Source organism: Procambarus clarkii, chromosome 56 (genome assembly GCF_040958095.1).
Source record: "Procambarus clarkii isolate CNS0578487 chromosome 56, FALCON_Pclarkii_2.0, whole genome shotgun sequence".
NCBI lineage: Eukaryota > Metazoa > Arthropoda > Malacostraca > Decapoda > Cambaridae > Procambarus > Procambarus clarkii.
The window spans coordinates 17,994,102-18,021,690 of NC_091205.1; the positions used below are offsets into that span (position 1 = coordinate 17,994,102).

The 27,589-nt window shown below is 38.6% G+C and overlaps 2 protein-coding genes across 2 annotated transcripts in view; both read left to right on the forward strand.

The window, feature by feature from the left end:
* Positions 1-21,057, forward strand: part of LOC123751629 (gelsolin, cytoplasmic) — a 29,876-nt gene extending 8,819 nt beyond the window's left edge. The window contains 6 exon segments of the mRNA XM_069305799.1: positions 64-135; positions 1,539-1,712; positions 1,864-1,912; positions 7,172-7,233; positions 8,049-8,174; positions 11,848-21,057. Coding sequence (XP_069161900.1) covers positions 64-135; positions 1,539-1,712; positions 1,864-1,912; positions 7,172-7,233; positions 8,049-8,174; positions 11,848-11,946 — 582 coding nt within the window. The 3' untranslated portion in view covers positions 11,947-21,057.
* A 5,512-nt stretch (positions 21,058-26,569) lies between these two features.
* On the forward strand, positions 26,570-26,950 carry LOC138353185 (uncharacterized). Its single transcript, XM_069306057.1, has one exon. It carries the CDS (start codon positions 26,570-26,572, stop codon positions 26,948-26,950), a length of 381 nt encoding a protein of 126 aa, XP_069162158.1.
* The last annotated feature ends 639 nt before the right edge of the window (positions 26,951-27,589 follow it).

Below are 27,589 nucleotides of genomic sequence, written 5' to 3' on the forward strand. Positions count from 1 at the left end.
CTTAGTGGATATTTATTTTTATGATTCACTGTATTTAAAAAATCTCCTACCTTGACCATCCAGGGAGCAAGTGAAGAGGAAAAGGCTATGGGCGAGAAGGTTGCAGAGCTGGTATCTCCTGGTCGTGACCTGGAGGTGGGTATACGTGCACACTTGGATAAGTTATTTTCACAAGATATTCCTTTGAAAAATAAAAATTCTGATGTACAGTACAGTATTTAGAAGTGCTTGTCAGTATCACCATCTACTACAGTTCAGCAATGCTTGGAAACTTGTGATTTTGACATTTTCTCTCTCTAAATATTACATTTATTTACAATCGTTTAGACCTAATATAATTAGGTCTAAATATTACATTTAGAGTGTACAAAGATTTCTTGATAACTCGAGCATGTAGGTCAAACTATTAACTTTAGCGAAGATTGGTCATTTACAAAGTCATTGTGCCAAACATTTGCTCCATCAACTAAACACCTGGGACACTACAATTGAAAGAAGGGTTAACTTTTGTTCCCCAGGAATGAGAGAACTCTTGCTCATGATTAGTCCCATGGCAGTCATAACATGAGAGGAGAGAATTCCCAGGACCCAATATTTTTAGGTGGAATGAAATATAAAAAAAAAAAAAAATGCTATTATTGAGGGAACGGTTCATTGGCATTAAAGACAATGATGATCCTCTAAAGAGGTTTACCTTCCTTGTAGTACATACTCCTACCCTGAAGACACCAACAATATTGTTATTTGTCAAGTTATATAAATAAAAATTATTAAAACACCATACCTTAGAGATATGATACTATGGAGTAATCATAGGCACACAATGTATATTATATAATGACTCCAGTATACAGAACTTCTGGGGCCTAATATAATTAGGTCATTTGTAAGTTTAATGGGATAATAACTTAGGTTGCATTGCTTCTCATTTGGTATTGAGCTGATGAAGAGCTTCAGCAAATGACCTACAAGTCCTAATTGATATTTAACTTTTTAGGAAGTCTTGTAACAAGAAATTCTTGAATGTCTTAGGACAAATGATGGTAAATTGGTGAAAGCCAAACAAGATGCCATCATTTACTGGTACCATCAGGTTACCAGTCCCACCTGCATCAAGACGATTGATACCTCATTTATGACTTGCATATATGATGTTATTTGAAGTGCATGTGATTGCTTATATAGCTAGTGAACTATAGGGTCTCTGGACAAATCTAGTACATTATACCAACATGGGAAGAATTTAAAGACTATTCATTCCGTATACAGTACTATATCTCTCGGTAAATCTTCAAAATATAGTAGAATAACCGGTAGTACTGTAGTCTTGTTTCACTTGATAGAAAAATATATTTTACAGCAGAGAATCTCAAATTTAAGGTCTGAAGCATTATAGTATTTGTTCAGAGTCTTCTCAAAAGGACTCTGATAAAAAAATGTATTTGCCTCTCAAAAAGAATCATAAATGTTTGTTTAAAGCACCATTAGAGAATAAAAAGTTATAGTTTGAGGTTTATTAACGTTCATTCATGTACAAGGTTGTGGCTGAAGGGGAGGAAAGCGATGACTTCTGGGCTGGTCTCGGTGGTAAAGGTGAATACCAAAATGTTCGCGAGCTAGACAGACCTCTGCTGTATCCCAGACTCTTCCACTGCACCATCTCTCCTGCTGGCTGCCTCAGAGTTAATGAGGTGTCTAACTTCTCCCAGGAAGTAAGTGGACTGCATTTGATGTGGTGTTTATTGCATTGATGATTCCACTAAAGAATCTAAACTAATTAGCTACTGAGACTAGTCTGCAAGATAGTAATGAAATACAGTACTGCATTATACATTCATTTACAAAGTTAATTTATCCCAACAGGACCTGAATGAGGATGATGTTATGGTTCTGGACTCTGGCGATGAAATCTATTTTCTGACCAGGGGGAGAAAGATACTGGCAGTATGGGGCGTTAAAGTTTATTGAAGATTAAATTCTGCAGAACATGTAAATGTATAAAGTTCAAATATAAAGTAAGTAATTATAAAAAGTTTATATTAAACACGGTTTATATTATAGGCTTATAACAAAGTTGATATTATTAAACTTAATATTGAACATGTAAATATACTAGTAATTTGAACTACTAGTAATTAGTAATTAGTAACTCTGCAAATAGCACATCCTGGCTGACTTTACTTAATAATTTACTTAGTAACTCTGCAAATAGCACATCCTGGCTGACTTTACTTAATAATTTACTTAGTAACTCTGCAAATAGCCCATCCTGGCTGACTTTACTTAATAATTTAATTAGTAACTCTGCAAATAGCACATCCTGGCTGACTTTACGTAATGACGTAAGGCAAGGAAAATGAACAAACATACTGAACACAGCAACGCAAAATTAAACATGCGACATGAGCAAAGCATCAACTGTCGGAGTAAATTAAGGTAGGCTGTTTGGGAAAAGGAATCCGTGGTAATCTGAAAGCAGGAGGCATGTTAGTGCTGAAATGTAGAACGTAATTAAGAGGAAGGGCAAGGCATGTCGCGAGATGTCTGCCAGTACAAAATAAGAAACCTTCCATATAAGCGTATGAAATCTTAATTTACATTGTCTTAGGAAGGCAAAGAACGGGATATCATTAAATATACGACGTTCCCGACGACGCTTCGACGCCGCCATCTGCTGGAGTGTACCGTGCCCCAGGCAACGTGGGGGCCACCCCCCTGTCCAGGTCACCTGAATAGGGAAATTCATGGCACGTGAAGTCTGCAGGTACAAGATAAGGGTATACAATCGGCGTGCATATATAACCATTTTTACATTAAGAGAACGGAGGGAAAGCATAACAAATATAACCTGATAAGTAACGTGAATAAACTGCAAGAGCCAAGCGTAAATACTGTAACCACTGAGGAAACTAAACTGCAAAGTTAAGCATAAACTACTGTAACTACCGATGAAACTAGGCAAAAATGCAGGGCCAGGAGACGTGAAGCTAAAATAAGGGCCCGCGAATACTGCAAATAGCACATCCTGGCTGACTTTACTTAATAAATTACTTGGTAACTCTGCAAATAGCACATCCTGGCTGTCTTTACTTGACGTAAGGCAGGGTAAAAGTGGGCAAGCATACTGGACACAGCAACGCAAAAATAAACATGCGACATGAGCAACGCATCAACTGTCGGAGTAAATTAAGGAGGCTGATTGGGAAAGAAAGTCCGAGGTAACCTGAAACAGGAGGCATGTTAGCGCCGAGATGTAGAACATAATTATGAATAGGGCAAGGCATGGCACGTGGTATCTGCAAGTACAAAAAGGGTATACAATCGGTGTGGATATATAGCCATATTACATTAAGGGAACGGAGGAGATGCATAACAAATATAACCAAATAAGCGACGTGAATAACTGCAAGAGCCAAACGAAAGTACTGTAACTACTGAGGAAACTAGGCAAACTGTGCTATTATAACAATTACAATTAATACAATTATAACATAAATAATTATAAATTGCAAAACAAAGTATGCTCAAAATAAAGCTGGACTATAATTCGTTAGAGAAACGGGATTAACACTTGTAAGTTTCCACAGTCGGTGGCTGTGGAAACGTTCCGGGCTACACCGGCAGATGAAACGTCTGGATAAACCAGCGGCCTGGGGGGGGGGGGGCCACTGTGACTTCCGGGCTACCAGGCAGACAACACGTCTGGATAAACCAGCGGCCTGAAAGACCACATATTTATATGGCCAATGTAAATAAGATACCTGGATAACATCGCCAGCTTAACTCACCACAGGAAGAACGTCGGCTGGACATGAACCCCCGAGCGCAGACAGCGAAGACGGCAGCGGCTATGCCAACCTTCGTGGCTACATTGGGCAGACAAAACGTCTTGAAACCAGCGGCCTGGGGGGCCGCAGTAGATTCCGGGCTACACCGGCAGACAACACGTCTGGATAAACCCGCGGCCAGGAAGGCCGTGTATTTATATGACCAATATAAATATAATACCTGTAGAACATCGTCGGCTTAACTCATCGCAGGAAGGACGTCGGCTTAACTCATCGCAGGAAGGACGTCGGCTTAACTCATCGCAGGAAGGACGTCGGCTTAACTCATCGCAGGAAGGACGTCGGCTTAACTCATCGCAGGAAGGACGTCGGCTTAACTCATCGCAGGAAGGACGTCGGCTTAACTCATCGCAGGAAGGACGTCGGCTTAACTCATCGCAGGAAGGACGTCGGCTTAACTCATCGCAGGAAGGACGTCGGCTTAACTCATCGCAGGAAGGACGTCGGCTTAACTCATCGCAGGAAGGGCGTCGGCTTAACTCATCGCAGGAAGGGCGTCGGCTTAACTCATCGCAGGAAGGGCGTCGGCTTAACTCATCGCAGGAAGGACGTCGGCTTAACTCATCGCAGGAAGGACGTCGGCTGGGGAGCGGCCCCTGAACGCAGTCAGCTAAGACGGCAGCGGCTGTCAACCTTCCTGGCTACGTTGGGCAGACTAAACGTCTGAATAAACCAGCGGCCTGGGAAGCAGCAGTATCTTCCGGGCTACACTGAGCAGACAATACGTCTGATAACCAGCGGCCTGGGAGGCCGCAGTATATTCCGGGCTACACCGAGCAGACAATACGTCTGATAACCAGCGTCCTGGGAGGCCACACATGTCTGGATAAGCCAGCAGCCGGGAGGCTGCAGATTCTTCTGGGCTACACCGGGCAGACAAAACGACTGTAAAAACGTTTACTGGTACTGGTAAACGAAACTGGTACTGTCTAGCGTCAGTACTTAATAACTTTGACAAAGTCAAGGAAACAAGTATAAAGGTAAACAGTAAGTAGAATGACATGCACTTAGGCAATGCATAATTAGTAATAAATTGCTGATGGAACTAATCAATACGAGTCCGAGATAAACTTAAAGGGAGAGGCATGAGGCCCGAAGACAGCATCTAGGACATCCTAGCTGACTTTACTTAAAGGTGAAGCATAAGTTAAACAATTGTAAACCAGTAAAGTAAAAACATGCAGCAAGGGCAATGTAAAATGCAGGACATTTGCTGAGGAAACTAAACATAAATGCAGGGCCAGAAGAAACTTAAAGCAAGAGGCAAGGGGCCCGATCCCGACAACTATCACATCCTAGCTGACTTTACATAATAACTAAAAGGCAAAGCAGAGGTTAAACAAACGAATGTAAAACCAGCAAAGAAACTAGCAGCTTGACACTGCATAAAATTCATTAATAAATTAAGGAAACTTATGGAAAACAAGTCCATAAAAACTTAAAGCTAGAGGCCGGAGGCCTGTGAACACAGCAGCTAGCATAACCTAGCTGACTTTACATAATAACTTAAAGGCAATAGCAAAAGTTAAACAAACAAATGTAAAACCAGCTAAAGAAAACATGCAGCTTGACACTGCATAAAATTCATTAAAGGAAAGTTATGGAAAAACAAGTCCAGGAACAAAGCTAGGAGCCAGAGGCCTGAGACACTGCAGCTAGCCTAGCCTAGCCGACTTTACCTAATAACTTATAGGCAAGCAAAGTTACACAAACCTAAGTGTAAAACCTGCAAAAGAAAACATACAGCTTGACACTGCATTAAATTCAATAAATTAAGGAAACTTATGGAAAACACAAGTCCAAGAAAATTTAAAGCTAGAGGCCGGAGGCCTGGGACACAGCAGCTAGCAACCTAGCTGACTTTACCTAATAACTTATAGGCAATGACCAAAAGTTAAACAACCTAAATGTAAAACCAGCTAAAGAAACACGCAGCTTGACACTGCATAAAATTCAATAATAAAATGAGGAAACTTATGGAAACAAATCCAGAAAACGAAGCTAGGGGCCAGAGGCCTGTGACACTGCAGCTAGCCTAACCTAGCTAACTTTACCTACTAACTTAAAGGCAATGACCAGAAATTAAAACAAACCTAAATTTAAATCCAGCTAGAGAAACATGCAGCTTAACACTGCATAAATTTCAGAGTAAATTAAGGAAACTTGTGGGAAAACAAGTCCACGAAACAAAGCTAGGGGCCAGAGGCCTGTGACACAGCAGCTAGCCTAACCTAGCTGACTTTACCTAATAACTTTAAGGCAATAAGCTAAAGTTAAATAAAACTAAATGTACAACCTGCAAAAGAAACAGGGAGCTTGACACTGCAATAAATTCGTTAATAAGTTAAGGAAACTTATGGAAAAACTAGTCCATTAAACTTAAAGCTGGTGGCCAGAGGCCTGTGACTCGGCAGCTAGCCTAACCTAGCTGACTTTACCTAATAACTTATAGGCAATAAGCAAAAGTTAAAACAGACCTGAATGAAAAGCCTGCAAAAGAAACATGCAGCTTGCCACCATTAAATTCATTAATAAATTAAGGAACTTATGAAAATACAAATCCATGAAAATTAAAGCTAGGGGCGAAAGCAAAGGTAAAATTACAGTAAATATTGTAGCGTGAGGAAACACACCCCGACTAACAGTCAGACTGTAAGGAAGGACATATAAAGAACGTAAATAATAAATAACGGCATAACAGAAGTCGCCCAACAGCATACCTCACGTCGACTGGGTGGGGAGCTTAAGGACAGGGCTGAGCAGATGGGGAAGGAGAGGGTAGGGGTGGACAGGCCTCCTCCCGAGTGTGGTTCAAATAACAGCCACCTACTGGAGAAAAACCCAGTGCCCCATAACACCGAGGGTCACCTTCCCCTCTAGGACCACTGCACCTGCATTTGGTCACCAACGCTGAACCAACAGGCGTGCTTCAGGGCGCGCGCGCCAACAAAGAGACAAACACTGGTCTGACGCGCCAACACAAACACTGGTCCCGCGCGCCAACAAAACACAAAAACTACCTTAAATGTTGAGAAGGGCAGGACGCCCCTAACGGGTCACTCCGAGTCGTTGTCGCGAGGAACTGTTGTAGGGTCCATGCTGTGAGAACAGTTGAGCGGGCTAAACTTCTGTGTTTACGACTCGCTGAGCAGCAGTGAGTTTTGCGAGGGCAGCGGCGAGGGCAGGCGGAGTGAGGCAGAGCCCCAGTGTGCGCCCGTATTTATACAGGCCCCAAACTGCCCGCGCAACGCCGCGGGATGCGCTGCGCAATTGTTTCTTTCTCCCCCGCCAGAAAAATCCCCGCTTGCGATCAAGCAGTGACCATGTTTGGGTTGGACAAGGTTCCGATGACCAGGAGAAAGAGAAAGCCTTTGCTATGGCAGAGGTAAGATAAGGAGCTCTTTTGATTTGTAAGATTTGAGCTCAAATTGGAGCTCAAAATTATGGAAAATATAAAGCCATTCATCAAAAGGGTATTACCGTTATTGTAGTGATTTATAGAGATTTGTTACGAACATTTTCAGATTCTTATAGCTGTGATGATTTTTAATTGCTTATAAATGTAGGTTTTAAATCTAAATCTTTACTATACAGTACAGTACAGTACAGTATATAATTATAAAATATTACACGCTATGTTGTTACAACTTTCCTAGGTAACTAATTTACTATAAATCTGTGTACGCTAACTCAGTTATGTACAAATATTTATGAATGAAAGATTTGAATTTGGTGGATAATTATAAGTGCAATATTACTTTTAATATATTGGAAAGAGATCCATATGAAAGTAACTTGGTGAACTCCAAGCTTCATCTTCCCATTGAGGTCACAAGAGATGGTGCCCGCTGGTAAATTCAGTTAAATTTCCCAAGTAATATATTTAGGCATTTAGTTTATTCAATAGTTTACAATGCTTGCCCAGCAAATGCACTGCTTTCAATACATCACAAATTTTTTTTATAAGATAAGTAAAAAAATATAAGTTTATGCTAATAAACTCCAGCTGTAGCAACTATCTTTGTGAGTAGTAGGGAAACTTTACACTAATTAAATAGTAACCAGAATATATATTCTAAAAATTATTGTAGAACTGTAAATAAAGTGCAAGCATGAGTTTAATTTGTGCTTAACATTTTAAAGCTAATTTATATATACAGTACCATAGAATGCACGGTGTAAAACACTTATTCGTTACAGAACTACGTCAAGACTGATCCGACAGAACGTACCCTGGACTCGACTGTGATCCTACGTGTGACGCAGGGAGAGGAACCGGCTGCCTTCACTGCCATCTTTCCTGCATGGAACCCCGACATGTGGCAGGTACGTGAAGAAATGTTGAAATACTCGGTCCAGTACAGGAGATTGGTTGGGATATATAAAACAGTATATAGTAAATTCATTAGAATATTTATATACCAGAAGTAAAAGTTCTTGTGAACAAAACAGTGGCTAGTGATATGATTTTGTAGTACAGTACAGTAATAGGTTGAGTAAAATAATTTATTGTGGGGAAGATATGGTACAAGTGTTAATATGCAGCTCATCCTCCTGTGTAAGTAGTACTTACAGTAACGCTGAGGATCATTGTACATAGATTGACGTAAAAGGCAAGTAGAAAGTAGGACCCGATACTGAATTTGGACAAACCGGAAGCATTTTTGTAATGGTGCTGTAAAGAAAACTTAATTCAACTAACCTCCCTAGACCTAATACATGCTATCTGAGGTATAATACAGTACACACATTATTTACCAATATTCAGGTAAATTGGGTAAAATGTATGTGCTATCCTAGCCTAGGAATATTTAAGTTTGGTTTATAGTTTAATTTTTTTGAACTCAATAAAGTGAATAGTAACAATTTCTACTATCTACTTGTCCGTTACGTCTATGTAAGTTCGATGGGCCACATAGTTGTAAAAAGTGCTATCTAAACAGGAGGATGGCTTGTAATATGATAGTAATACTTTGTAAACTAAAATTTATGTTTTGTGCTCAAAATTAGTGGTGATGGATTGCAGTAAATAGTAATAAAATGCTAAAAAAAGTACAGTACAGTATACACAAAAGTGGCAAATACGTTGTGAATATATTGTTTGTAGGTTGTCGTGAAGAGAACATGATGTATGTGCATTAATTTACATTAATAGTGCTCATTTTAAGTATTTCTTTTTTATAAAGTGATAACAGTACACGCGCAACTATAATAAAATTGCATTAAATATGTAAGTGTTTCAAATGAAGTGGCTATCTTCTTATAGAGAGTGCACATAATGCTTCATGGCTAATGTGTACATTTATCAAGTTTTATAGCCCTTTGAAAACTCGCCATTATTCAGTGTTTCAGAATGGAAATAAGGGTATGTGAAGAATGTCAAATTACAATAGTAATAAGATTCAGATTCAGATTCAGATTCAGATGTTTATTCAGGTAAGGTATATACATACAAGTGATGTTACATTAATGGATTGATATATAGATAGAGCTAGTACATACAATGCCTAAAGCCATAAGAGGTTAACGTTAATATTTGAACTTAAAGGTTCTTTACTTCTGAAGTACAGTACTAACATACAGTTCTTTACAATCAAAATATTAATTAACATTAATTCTAAACTATATACAAATTGTAAAGATTCTAACTTATAACGAGCATTAATTATAATACTCATGGCATGCAAAGCATCATGGTTAGTTCTAAAATGCTAATTAAAAACAAATTTACCATTTGTCTAATAATATAAGCATAGGGCGAAGAAATATATGTATATACAATATAAGTTATATTTAGCTACATGATAAAATTAATAACAAAATTTGGCTTTGAATGAATACGAAAAGCTTCATTCTGAGCATGACACTCCCATGCTCCTTAAGACAAGATATCCTGGTTCCAAAGCTTCTTAAGGCAAGATATATTCCAGAGTATTAGATCATGACAGTCAGGTCAAGGGTGACAATCTGCATTGGCACAACAGGGATGGAGGGGGGGGGGGGAGGCTGTTGGTAGAGGACAAAGAAAAGGAAAACACTAGAGTTAACTGAACTTTGATGCAGGCGTGAGATCATGATCGTGTAGGCCATGACCCAGATATGCTTCCACAGGGCATCCACATTTCCACCAGAAGAAATGACAATCATCTGATAGCTCTCGGTCAATAATGGTGCATCTGTATAGAGCTTTTATAACCATATCATCATTTTTTATAAAGACTTAGCAATAATAATGAAAATTGTCATATTACAATAACTGCAAGTGGTTCAGAAGATCAACAAACAATGACTGCACTTTTGAAGGTTAAAATAATAATCCACTTTCTACTAGAGACTGAAAGTTAAAATTTGGTCATGCATTATGATTTAGCAATAACCCTCTTGGTGGTGTGGTTTTGAGACATTATGCCCATTATTATTAGATAAAATCTGGTGGAAGTACTAGGCTGGTAGAAAGGAGTGAGGGATTTTGATAGATTTAATGTGTATGACCAAAGTACTGTAATCATGTGATAAGTGTCATGAATGGCGAGCTAATGGTAGCAAGCATAACATGCATCCCTATACACCAAAACAATTCTCATAATTTACTTTAAAGAGAATTTTAAAATCATTATTGTATGCTAGTTTGTGTTTATGGTCATTTATATTAGTAAATGATCATTATTGAGTATACATTACTGCTGTGAACATTTCAATTTTCTTGTGTAGCTTTTCTGTTAAGTATCTAGGCCATTTTAGATTAACTTTTCTTTAAACACTCCACATAACTTTTAATGAGCATGGATCTTCAGTTCACTTGCACACATATATGGGAATGAAGCTTGTTCTCCTCTTGCTCAAAATTGATATGAAACCATGTATACACTTTATAAAAGCTATAGAAGCAATTCTATTTGCCACTTAATTTTCAGTAATTGCATTATGTAGGTATAGCATGCTGCCTCTCTCATCACTTTCAACCAAATTATGCTTCACTTTCTATATATTCATTATTAACTTAAAATACTCTTCTGCTTTGTATAATTTTACTGTTGACCAAATTTAAAATATTTCCTATTCCAGCACTTATAAATAAGTATTTTTAAAATATACTTCAACAAAGCAGATGGCAGTTATAAACAAGACTAAATGTTTCTGCTTATTTCCGTTGCAGAAGGTGGATTAGACGGCTTGCCGTACTGTGATGTGCGTTGTGTTTTGATAGGTGGTATTGCTTGTAGCTTCATCTACACACTGCTCTGCCTGTAGTGCATGCTGCCCTAAGGCATTATTCTCCTGCAGTTAGGCTGGGCAGACCTAGGTGTGGTGTGTTGCAAGATGCTCTTGTACAAGATTTGGTCCTCTGTTCCATGTTGGAAGAGGCTTTGGGGCAACAAAAAGACATGCATAAATATCATCTCAATTTTACCAGTGTTAAATATTAAGGATTTACCGTCTAGAACAGTGGTTCTCAAAAGGGGAAGGCACTTGACTTTCCGAGTGAGGTACAGTACCTGTATTTAAAATCTAATTGGATGGATATGTACCAGGGAAGGAATGCCAGTGAGGGGAAGGAACTCCAAAATACAAAAGAATATACTTTGAGGAAACTTGATCACAATGGAAGGTTTGTGTCCTGGCACTCTGAGAACCACTGCTCTAGAACATACCTAGAAATGTGTGATGAGTGCTTGTAGCAGTATGCGTAGTGATGCATGTGTATCTTAGTCTGCCTGAAGCTGCTGGCGAGACCCATCAGTACCTTCATATGCAGCAAATGACGACAGTTTTGAGAGGGAGGGGCTGCACAAAAGACTTGTGATGCCCTTGGTGAAAAATTTATCTCGACACTACATCTGATCATCTGTCTGGGATAGAAGATGCAGTCAAGTTAAATTAGAGTCCTGGACACTAATGTAGCTGTAGGAAGATCAGAACTCATAATGAACCATTCCTAATCAGTGTATTTGACATTAAATTTGCTAGATTGTGATGACTAACATAGTGGTTGTTGCAGCAGCTTCCCAGACGAGCCGAGAAGTCTCAAAACATAGAAAAAGTTGTCAAAGATCAACCTGAAAAGAAAAAGACTTCTAACTGTTGCTGTTGCCAATGAGCGTGAAGTAAGACCGATCAGCTGAGGAACTTCAAACATACTAACCCTTTTGATGTATCCAAGGCTTCCCTCCTAATAATGTTGCAAACACTCGGGTCATGTTTTGGAAGCCGTTTCACCAAAGAATATTTAAAACATGTACAGTAGTATGCCATTTGCCACCTAATGCGAAGCCAAGGTAGTATGCAGAATAAATATGAATTCAGTATCTTTACAATTATTCATTTGAAATTTAAAATCATATTGATTACCTAGTTCATACAGTTGGGGTCATGGGATTCTGAGTGTGTACATTTTTAATTTTCATCCAGTATTTGAAAAGCTGGTACATATACTTATTTATTAATATATTTATTTATTTAAAAAAAATCAATAAATTAATTGCTAAGTAAAGTCATATTGGCAATTTTTCTTTAAGGCCGACCCCAAAAAAGTTTAACTGTTGTGATAGTGAAGATTAAAGTTCAGGTCTACCAAATGACACCACTATGATGACCAAACCACACATCAAAAGATGGAGAAAGGACAACATTTCGGTCCGTCCATGACTGTTATCAAGTCAAGAAATTATCGAGTTCACGACTTTATAAAGGTCCAGAGTGGACCTAAACATAGTTGATTCCGCATCTTCTGATATGTACTTTGGTTATCATATAACCACATTGTGACTCATCTGCCATTACTATGCTACCACCTTTAACAAACATATGCACAAAGATATAATCTAAAAAATTTATAAGAAATTTACAATAAACACTGAAGGCATTGCGGAGACTGATATTTTATTTATAGTCGGTTTTGCTTCAGCTAGGTTTATGGTGTTCAGACAAGTACCCAAATTTTAAGTGCAAATTTTCACAGGAGCAGTTGGGTCTCGCTACAAAAAGTTGAGCCTTTTATACATGCTAGAGCTGCTAAAGCTCATATCAAGATAATGCTTAAAAAATACAATACATAAACTAGGCCAAGAACTCTATGCATGTATTTTTTTTTTTTAAATACAGTATGGGTAGAGTTAAAATGAGAGAATCTAACCAAGCTGCCAGTCACTTGCTACAGTCTCTCGTTGCATACATCTGGATGTGTGATTTCCTATTTGTGGTTTACAGAATAGAACATGTTTTGTGTGTGTGTGTGTGTGTGTGTATATTCACAGTATACTGTGCTTGTGTGCTCATTTTTGTTTGGCCTCATTAACAAAAAAACAATATGAACTGCAATAACAGTTAAAAATACTAGTATCACCATTCTTATTTTATAATAATTGGCATTTATAAAGTTAATCCTTAAAAAGAAAATTAACCCAATTTCCTCAAATGCCATTTTCTTCTAATAAATATACACATGTAAAAATAAATATATTTCATCACTGTTCTGTACAGTACTTGGGAATAAATCCTTCTTATCGGTAATGTATTATAACGGCCTAAATAAAAACACAAATTATTGTTAATGCCTCTTAAATCTAAATGTAATTAGTACAATAGGAAATTTTTGTATAGCTTTTTATAGAGCACTAAAAAATTCAAGCAAAGCCTTGGTCATTTCTCTAGAATCACCACCCACACATAGCATTATAAACTTACAAATTAATCAATATACAGTATAATCATAAACCATCTCTATAGTTCATGGCAACATCACATTTAACGGCAAATGGTATATTAAATTTGTGGTAGTATGGATATCTTCATAAACATGACTGATGCAATCACATTCAATTTGCACCTTAGCCTGACTAACGCTGGCTCAGGTTGATCTGCGTTTTAGAATGGGTAACTTTTGCTAGATCTTGCTCATTAGCAACTAATTCCTACTAATTTCACATAGTACTGGCTACTCTTAAATTAGATAAAACAGAGGTATTTTATAACAAATTTGTTTTGATACGAGATAATGGTATCGGTTTGTTACTGGAATGTGTTATTAGTTTTAAATCTACAATTAAACAGAAAATATGCTGTTCATTTTCTAACATTTTTGTTTTGTAGTCTGATAGTAGTAAATAGTGCATGGTTTCTTGGGCAGCTGGCACTCTTCTCCAGGGTGGCTTCTCTACCTTCACTCGCCATTTTACTTTTTGCAAGGGTAAACAACATTGTGATGTTTTAATCATACACTGTGTATATTTCTGGGTTAGCAATACAGATCAGATAAGGTGCATTGTTTATCTACAACCAATGCAAGTTTAACCTGCACATTGAGTAATTCAGTGAAGAATTAAACTTGCAAATACAGGTTTATTTAAGTACATACAGTACTCACCATTACCGAGAAAGTACTGCTTAAGGATTCTCATGACAGGGGGCACACTGAATAAGTGGACCATTGTCCAGCCACTTGGACTGGTCGGTACAGTGACAGTTCTAGCAACTCGGCACATGATCCCCGATGGTCCAAGTGGTTGGGCACTGTCCCTCCCCCCACTTCCCTGTTATCCCAACTTCTCTTAAGTCCTCATATTCCTTCTATGTATTCTATAGTTGTACTAGTTTAGTGCTTTCTCCCCATAATTTCGTTTCCTCCCCATAGTTCTGAGATGAATTCATCCTGTAAGAAACAAATTATTAATGAAATATAACGGTTAGTAGTATAAATTTAAATTTAGTACAGTATATTATTAACTGGGTTATTATAAAGTCCTAAACAAAAGTTTCACACAATAGTTTTTTCAGTAAATATTCTGAGGTAATTAGCAGCACACACTTAGTTGGAGATAATAGCACAAGACTTGGCTAAAAATATGTACCGAGTACAGTATGTATATTATACAAGGCCAAGATAAATATTCCTATCTACAAATAGTGAAGTTTCTCCTTTTAAATAACTTTAATAACATGAATTGAATGTTGTTGTTGAGGGGCGATTACACCCATGGGTCAGATGCACTCCATTTCCCATCTGAATGTTTCCTGCTGTGCCTGCATGCTATCTCCTCCTGCTCATGTCAATTTTTCCCCTTCCTGTTTTTTTTCTATAATGTTGGATATTTTTTGGGTTTTAATCACTTTTTTCTAAGATATTTACACTACTGTTATTTTCATGTATAACAGTATTGGATTTACTAATTGTTAGCACTGAAGCAAAACACGCATATCAAACCCTTCTAGAAGTAGAACATTTTCAATATATTTTTATTAAGTACACTTCAGGAACTCGCTTTATATCATCCAACTCGATAGTATTGCTCTAGCCAAATATATTTGTACTGGTATAATTTTACATAAATAGGTCATTGCAATCTCATTACATTTTGCAAACTATTTTACATTATCATGTGCTTTTCTCTGAGGGTGCTAGGCCTGCAACATGCTGATTAGTACTCGTGAACACAAGTTGATTTTAGATATTCATTACCATATAAACTGATTATGTAGAAAGTTCAATTTGTTGAAATCATTACTTTTTAACTTTCTGTGGAGAGCCCCTTCGGCTCCCCGGAACTATACCGGGCATGATGTGTACATATTAGACCGTGGCAACAGTCAATCGATGGAGTTCTAAGCCTACCGGGGACCAGCACCAGAACCTGGACCTCTTTGGGGTCCAGTCTATATCTGCCATCTACCAGGTTAGCAATTTTTCATCAGCTGTAATTTGTTTTGGGATTCCTACCTTTGAGTGCCTGATCTGGTAGATGGCAGATATAGACTGCTTCCAACTACATGGGAGGTGTCTATGGGCCATTGTTCCTCGTGCCTCTCTGAAGGGACCAGGTTCTGGCGCTGATCCCCATTAGGCTTACAACTCCATGGATTGACTGTTGCCACGGTCTAATATATACACATCAGCCCAGTATAGCTATGGGGAGCTTCCGGGTCTCGCCCAGAAAATGGCATTTCGTTACATTCAACGCCGTTTTGTTTTTTCTGGTAAAAAAATAGAGCTGGTTTTTTCTCCAGGATTGTTTTTCCTAAATAATAGTAGACAATGCTGATGTTTGAATATCCACTCTAGAGGAATGTTGGCTAGCACTTGACCTCTTCCACACATCAGTTATGCAGCCCTTCACAATCAATAGCAACTTCAGTGTTTGTATTGATACAGTTCCACTGGCCTGTGGGCTGTCTACCCATTCAATTCTTATTGCCCAGAATGAAAACATGACTATTTGATCAAATGGGTAAATTTTCCTTCATTGCCAAACACTGCAGGTATCTAAAAAAAATACATTTGTTCACATGTAAAATTGAAAATAGAGGGTTTACTTCAAATTTAGCATTTTGTAATTAACTTACTTTCAAACACTAATAGTTGAACATAATTGATTCAAAATATTTGCAGTACAGTACTTTGCTATTGTGCTAGTGGGAATGATTTTGAACTGAGTAGATTTAAAAGATATCTGTATTTGACAGATTTTTCAATATCTTAATAATAATAATGAATGAATGAATGAATGAATGAATGCAAGCTATAGGTCTTGCTAAATGTTAATATCCTTGGGAATTATGCACAATCTAGTACATAAAATTAGTTTAGTAAAGATGAAAATTACCAAATCTTTGGATTACATTAAAGCTACACGAGCTGAAACTTAAAAAAAAAAAAAAAAAAAAAGTCAAGCTCTTAAACCAGAGAAACGTCTCGAATCAATAACGAGGCAGAGTAATAGGGTGTAATCAATAGGTGTATGAATTATAATGAACTTTGACTGAAGGAAGATGACTTTGGCAAGAATGCATACCCATTTATAAAAATAACCATTGTAGTTGACAAAAATCAACATGACTACAGTAATGTTTTACCTGTATACTGTATAATTTTTATTTTAATGAATGGTATATTATATTTTGTATCCCATAATTACTTGTGTTTTTAAAGTTTAGGAAATATAATAGAAATTTATCTCCTAATGTAAGATGGTTTAACATTTGTAGAGCAAATAATTATTTCAAATTAGATTGATTCATGGTATATCCATCTAAAATGTTGGTGGTTTACTATACCAAGTTTGCCTTATGGTCATTATATGCAGCGGCCATAGTGGGAATAGGAAGCCACAGGCATATAAAGTGTTCCACAGTTCTTCCTGGCAAATTGGAAAGTTACACTGCAATAAATAAAAATATATATAAAATGTGTATATATATATTATATATACACTGTATACATCAATGGATTAATTAGATCTATCTTTAATCTGCTTGGTAATAAATACTTTATTAATATTTATAATGATAATTTGATACAATGAGGCTTATGAATGGGCAATCGACTTGAGAATGGTCCAGGACGTACCGAAATGTTCTTGTCCCTTCACTTTCTAGTGTGTGGTCTGGTCAACACACTTCAGCCACGTTATTGTGACTCATCGCCTGCACAGGCTTACGAACATTTTGGTGTGTTCTGTACGTGCAATGCATTTATATTAGTACTGTACAGCACAGTGGGTAATTACAATTTCATTAATTTGGATAAAGTAATGCGTTAAGATATATTCTTGCAAAGCCACTAAGGTGTAGCGTGTCGGGCAGTGCTAAAGCTATCAATGATTCGGGTGTACATTTAAAATTCTCAGCGATTTGAAAGATAACTCGTCAGATTAAAATAATAAATATACAGTGGATATATTCTAGCCAACAAATTGACCAATATTAATCATGTAACCTTTAAGTTTTGTTAAAAGCTACACGTGTCACACCCGAAAAAGGTGGTGATAATGAAGGAAATAGTAGTTTGGTTTTTGTAAATACTGTACAGTATTTTTAAGTGAATTAGTAGCATAAGGTTCTAAAGTAAATCATATTTAATATAGTATCTTGCATATCAAGGAAAACCAAAATAGTACTATGAGGAAGTTAAATGCATTTACTGTTAATTTTCAATAAAGAAAAAATTGCACAATGTATGTATATATATCATTACAGAGTTCCATATTTACAATACTGTATATATATACATTACCATATATATATATATTACCACACTTGCACATTTATTTGGGTATTCACTAACTACTGTAATGGGGAAATGGTATGATTCTGATAATACAGTACTAGTACAGTACTGTAATACAGGTGTTAATAATAGCAATAACTGCAAATATAAATGTAGACAGTTTTCATCATGGTACAAGAACTGTTAGTGTGATGAATCAGTGATTAAAAGGTGGTGCTACAATTCGATGAGATTTCTTGCCTTTGCTTCTACATCCGCTTTATTCACTTCATTCTGTTGTAATTTGATATAGATTTAAGAATGCTTGTTGTGTAGTTTGGATAGTTATTAATCTGGACTGCCAGTGCTTTTGTCTCCTGCTTATGCCAGCATATTTAGTGTATTGTAGGTTAAGTATTCTCTTTGTTTGTAAGTAGACTCTTAATTGTAAATCAAGTAGATTCAGTGTTTGTAATCTGAGTGCAGTTAAATTGTTTGCTAATTTTCATGAGACAATTTGATATACAGTGTGTCTAATATTGTATACATTTGTTTTTAAATATTCTGAATATCTACAGTATTTTTATGAGCTGCTTTTTATTAATAAATAAAATAAATTGATCATATCAGTAGCTTCTAAACTATATTTAGTAATAAATGTAGAAGAAATTAGCTTTTGCAGTAACATTAATTTACAACAATAGATTTGGTTGGAAACGAATAAGATTTCAATAAGAGTTCACAATGTTTTGATACAACAAATCAAATTGCAAACGAGTTGTGAAAGGATTTGTACTCCAGACCTGTAGGCCGACTCCTGCCCGTGGGTTTGGATTTCCAATCCTTGCTACTCAACTCTTGTATTTTGACTTGTGATGTGGATAAAGAATGCAATTCTTTATCCACATTAGACTGGGACGTTAGCTATGGAGTTCAGACCTACCAGGGACCAGCGCCAGAACCTGGCCCCTTCAGAGAGGTCGCAGGGAACAATGGCCCTAGTAAACCCCCCCCTGTGATTGGGGTTTTTCCTTATCTGCTGTAACAGTACAATTGTTACGTTGTTGGGTATGTTAGATACAGTGTTTAGTGAGTTTCATATTTATTTAGTAGTACTGAATACAGCAGTGTCGTAGATGTTGAGACGGAGCTTGGAACAGAGCGCCGAGTGTGGCCGGAGTCGCCGGGCTCTGTGGGAGAGCATTGTAGCTCGATGCGGTCCTAGTCTGCTGTCTGTTCTGTGTCGAAGCTGTAGCATCTTGGAGACGATTAGAACTGCCTACACAGAGTGCTACATTCTTGACTGGAAATTGTACGGTCGACTATTCACAAGTCGCTTGGTTATATTCGGTGACTACATTTCAGCTTCCTTCACTAGGAGAGGTGGATGGAAGAACTGATACCTGTAAATAGGGATAGGATTGTAGCTTGTGTATTTAGTGTTTAGTTTTGCCATTAAGATAACGAGATAATGGAGTGAGTTTAAGGTTTACTCGCTACACTGCCATCAACTGGGGTTAGGCACTTAGAAAGGTAGGCATAACAAATTCAAATTCAAAATTCAAAAACACACACGAAACGAACAAACCCCAAAAAGACAAAAAACAAACCCCACATGGTAAGAAACTAACAACAAAAACCCAACAGAGGTAGAACTCACTACAATCCCAAGGAAACAAGCTAGCAAGCAAACGTAACACTACAGCCGCTCCACTCGTCAGTGCAGCCCTCCCCATCCTGTAGGGGGTTCTACCTCTGTTCAGTTTTTGTTAGTTTCTTGCCATGTGGGGTTTTTGTTATGCCTACCTTTCTAGGTGCCTAACCCCGGTTGATGGCAGATAAGGAAAAACCCCCAACCACAGGAGGGTTTTCCAGGGCCATTGTTCCCTGCAACCTCTCTGAAGGGGCCAAAATATCCTAGGTCCAAAAGGGGGAACAAAAAAATGAGAAGAAAGCAATGGCTCCACCAGCACAGCATATGAGGCGAGTACAGTACTTAGTACAAGACACTGGACAAGAAAAAAAATTAACAAGGAAAAGAAAGTGGTGAAAGAAGTGCCACAAAACCTCATCCTACCACTGAGAAAAGGAATGTACTAGGATACCACGAAAGAAGTTACCTGCCTGCCGTGAAGATGAAAAGGATGCTTAGAAACCTCAAAACACGAAGAGCCAAGGAGAAGGTTGAACCAGCAAAATACATAGTCTCCACCTTACAATAAAGGTGGAGTCTCGGAAACTCAACTGGGATTGAACACCAAGCCGCACCTGAAAGGAACCGGGTCAGACTATCCACAAGAATGTTAAACACTTCCTGAACATAAACCGTGCAGAGAACCACACCCAGAGAAGCCAGCAGAAGAGCTACTTGCAGCATCCAACTCCAAAGAGCGGTGAAGTTGGTCAGTTTCTTTCCTCTCAGAGGCTTGGGCCTTTCCAGACAGGCTTTCACCCCTCACCTTCATCAGGTTCTTTTGGGATGGGTGACTTTGAGCATGGTCTAGGTGACTTCATCCCTACTGAGGGTTCCCATGTCTTAACAGTCCTCAAACAGGACTCTGGACCTCTGGTTCATCCTCAACCCTTTATGGTTGAGCAGGTTCATACTTTGCCCCTCATATCTCCTGATAGTTCCCTACCCTCCAGCCCTATCGACAGAGAGGGGTGATAGTTACCAGATATACCAGAGTTAAATTATTGGGACAGCCTACTGAAGGGACCCAACAAAGTGTTGTTTGTAAAGTATCTGGGCGATATTCATATGTATGTACAGTATATTTGTGATATGACCAGGTGAACTGCCTCATCACGGAGTGTTATTGGTGGACATCACCTGAGAGAACTTAATGAAGAAAGTGTTATATCACTTGAGCTGAACGGTAGAGCGATAGTCTCGCTTCATGCAGGTCGGCGTTCAATCCCGGACTGTCCAAGTAGTTGGGCACCATTCCTTTCCTACCCCCTCCCCCCTCCTGTCCCATCCGAAAATGTTTGACCCATTTCCAGTGCTATATACTCAAATTGGCTTAGTACTTTCTCCTGACAGTTCCCTTCCCTTATTTTATTGATATGCAGTACAGTATTTTTAAACTGTTGAATGATATACCCAAGCTAATGAGCCTTTCTTTGGATATACAGTATATATATACACACATTTAATTAAGGGTTTATTTCCATACCAGAAAAGATAGGTGTATTTAGTTCAAGGTACAGTATTAAATAATAAACTGATGGTCGGATATGATTAACCTGTTGAAGCCAGTTCAGGCATAATATGTAAACGTGATGCACTTTAGGCTTGGGATAAAAGTTTTGCTTGGCATGTTTGTTTAATCTTGTTTATTAATATTCTATTTTCTAACTTAGAAATTTGTCTTACCTCTGAGTCTGGAGATATATAGCGAGAGTAATAAAAAAACCCTATTATTTCTCAAAGTTGAGTACTAATTAAGAAGGGAAGAAACCAATTGTGTGTAGAGGAGAGGTCCTGTGAGCACCACATCAGAGAGGAATGCTGCATCACCAGTATTGACAGACATGGTACATGATTGCAGATGGACTGATGTGTGTACCTCTACAGATAACATGGAGCGAGGCCTAACCTGGTGACTTGCCAAGTGGTATTGGAGGAGTGCCAGTGATAGCAGTGGAGTGTGAGATATAATTTGTTTTTCCTTATTGTTAGGGGAGGAAGATCCATTACATAGGCACTGGAACCTTTTCAGGGACCTTGGAACAGGTGAGTGCAGTTCGCAACAGTGCTAGGTGCTGTGCCTGGTTCTCTACAACACGTTTAGGCATTATATACCCTTTTGAATACTTGTATGTGCTTCCCAAACTATTCATATGGTTAGAACATCTATGAAAATGTGGACTTTGTGGACATCTTCAGGAGAAAACTTAGATAGTTTTCTTCAAGAAATGCTGGACCTACTGGGCTGTGGTGGATACATGGGTCCGTGGGCCGCTCCAAGCAACAGCCTCTTGAACCAAGCTCTCACAAGTCAAGCGTGGCCTCAGGCTGGGCTTGGGAAGTAGAACTTCCAGAACCCCATCAAGCAGGGTACATTTCTACCTACTCAGATACTTTTCTACTTATATGAAAACTAGTTGCTGTCCTCTACATGCACCTCTAGCTTCTACTTATTCAAAGTAGTACTATTGTATTGAAATAGGTATATTTCTATCTATTCAAATAGGTCCTTTTCACGAGTAGGTACTTTTCTACCTGTACAGTACTTATTAAAACGAGTTACTGTCTTCTACATATTCAAATATTTATTTTTCTACCTATTCAAATAGAAACTTTTTTTTACATTCTCAAATTCATATCATATCCTTATGAAAACTAGATACTGTATCCTACATATGTTGGAATTTATTATTACAAATTTGTACATATACCTATTCTACCTCTTCCCGGATTAGTGCCTTCTTTTGATAATTACCTATTCTATTTAAATAGGTTTTTCTATATTAAATAGGTACTTTTCTGCATATTTTTATGAAAAACTAGTTACCCTCTCCTACATATGTGAGAATCTATTGCTACAAATTTGTAACTTTACCTTTTCAAATAGGTACTTTTCTATCCTTATGAAAATTAGGCTTCCACATTTGTTGGTCTATATTACTACAAATTTGTACATATACCTAGTCATATAGGTATTACCTATTCAAATTGGTACGTTTATACATATTCTTATAAAAACTAGATATCATTTTCTACATTTGTGGGACTCTTAGTACTACAAATTTGTACCTTTACCTATTCAAATGTGTGTTTTTCTATCCTTATGAAAATTAGTCTTCTACATTAGACTATTATTGCAAATTTTAACATATACCTATTCAAATAGGTACAACCTATTCAAATAAGTACTTTCTACCTATTCAAATAAGTACTTTTTTATATCCTTATGAAAATTATTCTACGATGGATTATTATTGCAAACTTGAACATATACCTATTCAAATAGGTACTACCTATTAAAATAGGTATTTTCTACCTATTCAAATAGGTAATTTTTACCTATTCAAATAGGTACTTTTTCTATATGAAAATTATTCTACATTTGTTGGACTATTATTGCAAACTTGAACATATACCTATTCTACCTATTCAAATAGGTACTACCTATTCAAATAGGTATTTTCTACCTATTCAAATAGGTACTTTTTCTATCCTTATGAAAATGATTCTACATTTGTTGGACTATTATTGCAAACTTGAACATATACCTATTCTACCTATTCAAATAGGTATTTTCTACCTATTCAAATAGGTACTTTTTCTATATGAAAATTATTCTACATTTGTTGGACTATTATTGCAAACTTGAACATATACCTATTCTACCTATTCAAATAGGTATTTTCTACCTATTCAAATAGGTACTTTTTCTATCCTTATGAAAATTAGTCTTCTACGTTTGTTGGACTATTACTGCAAATTTTAACATCGTTTGTTGGACTATTACTGCAAATTTTAACATAGACCTATTCTACCTATTCAAATAGGTAATACCTATTTGAATAGGTACTTTCTACCTATTCAAATAGGTACTTTTTCTATCCTTATGTAAATTTTTTTCCACATTTTTTGGACTATATTATTGCAAATTTGTACGTATTCTACCTATTTGAATAGGTACTACCTATTCAAATAGGTACTACCTATTCAAATAGGTACTTTCTACATATCCTGTTAAACTAGTTTTTCTACATTTGTGGGAATTTAATAATACAAATTGGTTCATGTACCCATTTATTATCATGGGAACATTCATGCACAATAATTACCCATTTATTATCATGGGAACATTCATGCACAATAATGCAAGGGTAATGAAAAAGGACTTGCTAGCGCACACGCACCCGAAACATAACTCCAGTTTAATGCATTCCTAGCCATGCAGTCACCTACCAAAAAAACCTGCAGGTAGTTTTTTTGTACATCCTATAATTGACCCGAGAGCAAAAAAATCGACGAATGTTATGAAGAGCCTTTGATGGGTCCTTGAGTCCCTCCCTTCCCCATTCAGAGGCTTTGGTTTTCTCGTCTTCCTGGCTAAATGACAGATTCATGACAGATTCGAGGCTAAAGGATTGAGGAGGAAGTCGAGTAGTCCCTTTGTAGCGTGCAGGTGGGACTAATGAGTGAACTGCTTTATGATAGAGTTCTCTGTTTTGTGGCCTCATTTTCTGTTTACTTTCCAGATTCTATGTTTAGGTTCTGCCGCCACTTTTTTTCTTTTCTTTTCTTTTCTTTTTTCTTTCTTTCTTTATTGACCTACCACAAAATAAAATCCCCTGCTGCTTGTGTGTCTTCAGCAGGGGTGGGGTGGGGTGGGTGGGGTGGGTGGGGGTTGCCTCTGGCAGGCTTACAATATCTTATCTTGCAAGGACATAGTATGGATTAAACTGGGAGAGCTTTCTAAGTAATGAGCCACCATAGGAGCCCTCCCAGAAAGATTACAGAGACCCTAGAATTTAATTATAATTGTTGGTAACGTAACCACTGTTTACACTGCAACTACTATATATAACATTACACATTGTACTTATTTTAGAAACACTGCAGAACTTTCAATATTGAACATTACAGGGCAAGTAATTATCAAAAGGCACCAAAACCAGGAAGGCTATGTAAGGTAATTATCAAAAGGCACCAAACCGGGAAGTTTATGTAAGTAATTTTAAAAAAGGCATCAAATCGGGATGGCTATGTAGCACCATCAAATGTGTGGAATAATCAGTGGCCGCTAAATATCACCAAGGATGCCAATACGAGAACAGTAATGCATAAGGTGAACGATATTAAAAGCATCTGATTCACCAAGAATTCCATTGAGGGACAAGTGACCGCAAGGGACGGTCGGAGAGCAAGATACACACTCGTCCTGGAAGTCAGGACATTCAACAAGGATATGCACAACTGTAAGAGGGACAATGCAATTTGGACAGTAAGGAGCAGGGCGGCGCTCCATTAAGTGACCGTGAGTTAGGTGCATAGGGCCAATATGCAACCTTGCTAGAGCCGTTTCCCACCGCCGGTTACAGTGGTAGGATGGCCACGGGGACACACTACACTAAGAGTACGCAGTTACATACAACAGAAGACAACATTCCTCCAACCCTGCCAATGGGCAAGGATGGAGGAATGAATAACCGGATAAAAGTTGGAATAAGGAATGCCTTTACGGGAGATGGGACAAGAGCGGACAGCTTCCCTAGTGGCAGCATCCGCACGCTCATTTAAACACCAATATGGCTGGGGACCCAGCTAATCTCTACGGATTTAAATTTACTGGAGATAAGAAACAGCCAATGTTGAATCTCGATGACCACCAGATGAACTGGATTAAAGGACTCCAGAGCCACGAAGGCATTGCAAGAGTCAACTACAACCACAAAGGAGGATTGACAGTGAGAAAGCAGGAGACGAAGAGCATAGAGAATAGCATAAAGTTCTGCCATGAAGATGCTAGTTTCCAGAGGCAGGTGACACATAGGTGTGGTCAGGAAAAACAACAGAGTAGCTTACACCCTCTACAGACTTAGACCCAGCGGTGAACACAGAAATGGAGCGGGAGTGTGAAGAAAACTGTTCAAGGAAAAAAAGTTTCAGAACTGTAGGAAAGGTAAAAACTTTAATCACGTGGGTTAGGGTTTTACAAAATTTAGGAAGGGGGGGGGGTTTCCTTCACGAGGGCAAGGACGGAACAACACAAGAATTATCAGTAACGCTAACCGAAAGAGAATTTTGTAGGCGAGACAAAAGGAAGGAGGAAGGTGGTGAAGGGGAAGGAGGAAGGTGGTGAAGGGGAAGGAGGGGTAAAAGTCAAAGCACAACATAGGCGAGAGTGAGGTGTTTTTTGTACTAAAAACACCAGCCAGTTTCAACATACAAGCTGAGAGTAGAAGTCGAATGAAAGGCACCAGAGCTGAGGCGCAACCCAGTATGGCGCAGAGCATCAAGACAGTGAAGAGTAGGAGAAGCAAACGAGTAAGTAGGGAAACCATAATAGAGTTTAGACAGTATGAGAGAGGAATGTAAAGAGAGGAGTGTGCGCCTATCTGCTCCCCAAGAAGTATGAGACAAAACCTGAAGTAGGTTAAGGGCCTTAGAGCATTCAACTTGGAGGTAAGAGATGGGGTGACCACGAAAAACGAGTGTCAAAGATTAACCTCAGAAGCTTGGCAGAATCTTTGTACACAAGGGTATGACCATAAAGCGACAAAGAGGGACGAAGAATGACCTGCTTCCGAGTAAGTCATAGCACAAGTCTTAGTTGTAGAGAACCTGAAGCCATGATTGGTGGCTCAAGATGACACAGTATCAGTCACAAGTTGAAGCCGCTGTTGAAGGAGAGGCGAATCACCACCAACAGCAAAGGGTAAGATCATTGATATAAAGAGCGGAGAAGATGCCAGAAGGGAGGAAAGACCATTGAGGGCAACCAGAAAAACAGTAGTGCTCAGAACACTACTTTGGGGTACACTTTCATATTGCCAAAAAGAGGCAGAGTGGTTGAGTACAAAATGAACAAATCCACAAGGGCCGTGATGAGGGGTTCGAACTTTCATCCGGGATAATCCCAGATGAGCCTTAGTCGATTGCGCCACAACATGGTTAGCACTCCCGGTTGTAATTCTTTTAACCATGTCGTGGCACAATCGACATTGCGACATGGGAGGGGGAAGCACTCGGAGTCAGAGGTGGGGGTCGAGGCAGAAAGCGATGCCTTCTTACCTGATGGGGAGGAGGAAGGAGAGAAGCCAGGCTTACGTTTCTGACAGACAGGTGTGCCAGCAGCAACGTACAGGGCGACAGACTCAATTGTCTCAACAGAAGAATGAGAACGAACAACATGAGTGCTGGGAGGATGATGGACAACAGCCTGGACAGACAGGCAGCATGGAGGGCCAAGAGACAGGGGGAAGGGGCGGAAAGAAGGATCAGGGGGAGATGGGAAAGAAGACACAGGAGACACAGCAGACTGGGAAGGGTGGAAAACTCCAGATGGAGAACCAGAAGGGGAACCCTTCGGGTCAGAACGTAAAGGAGCAGGGGAAGAGTCGGTGGGCGTGTTCGGGTCTAAGGTCTGGAAACGGTTGTTAGACTGAGTAAGGGGGAAGGGCGAGGAGAGGTGGAATGCAACACGTGAGCATAAGATATGCTAGCGGAGGGTTGAGAAGGCAGACTTGCCGCCTCACTTCAGAAAAAGACAAATGATCCCGGTGTTTCAAGTTGAGGACGGCTTCCTCAAGTTTGTAATGTATACACTCGTAGGAGAAGGTAGGGTGGGCCTCACTGCAATCGAGGCAGCAAGCCTGGTGAGAAGAGCACTCAGAGTGACCTTCTTCCCCATACATGGGGTATAACCACACAGCACTTGTGCATTTGAGGGCACTATGCCCAAATTTCCAGCACTTATTGGAAAGCCTAGGAGAGGGAATGTACTCCTGAATGGAGCATCTGGCACCAGCAAGAATTATAGGAGGCGGAAGGGTCCTACTATCAAAACCAATTTTCACAACTCGAAGGGGCTGATGGCGACACCCACAGGGGGGTCTAGTGAACATGTCTACTTGGAGGACAGGACAGAATAGCCTTGGGCTTCGAGGATATGTTTAATATCCTCATGGCAGTCTTTGAGGTCCCTAACACCAGTTGCAACATGGTGCAGGAGGAAAACAGTGCCAACATTGGTATTCAACTGTGTTTTTGGCCCTAACAGGGCCAAAACAGTCAAAAACA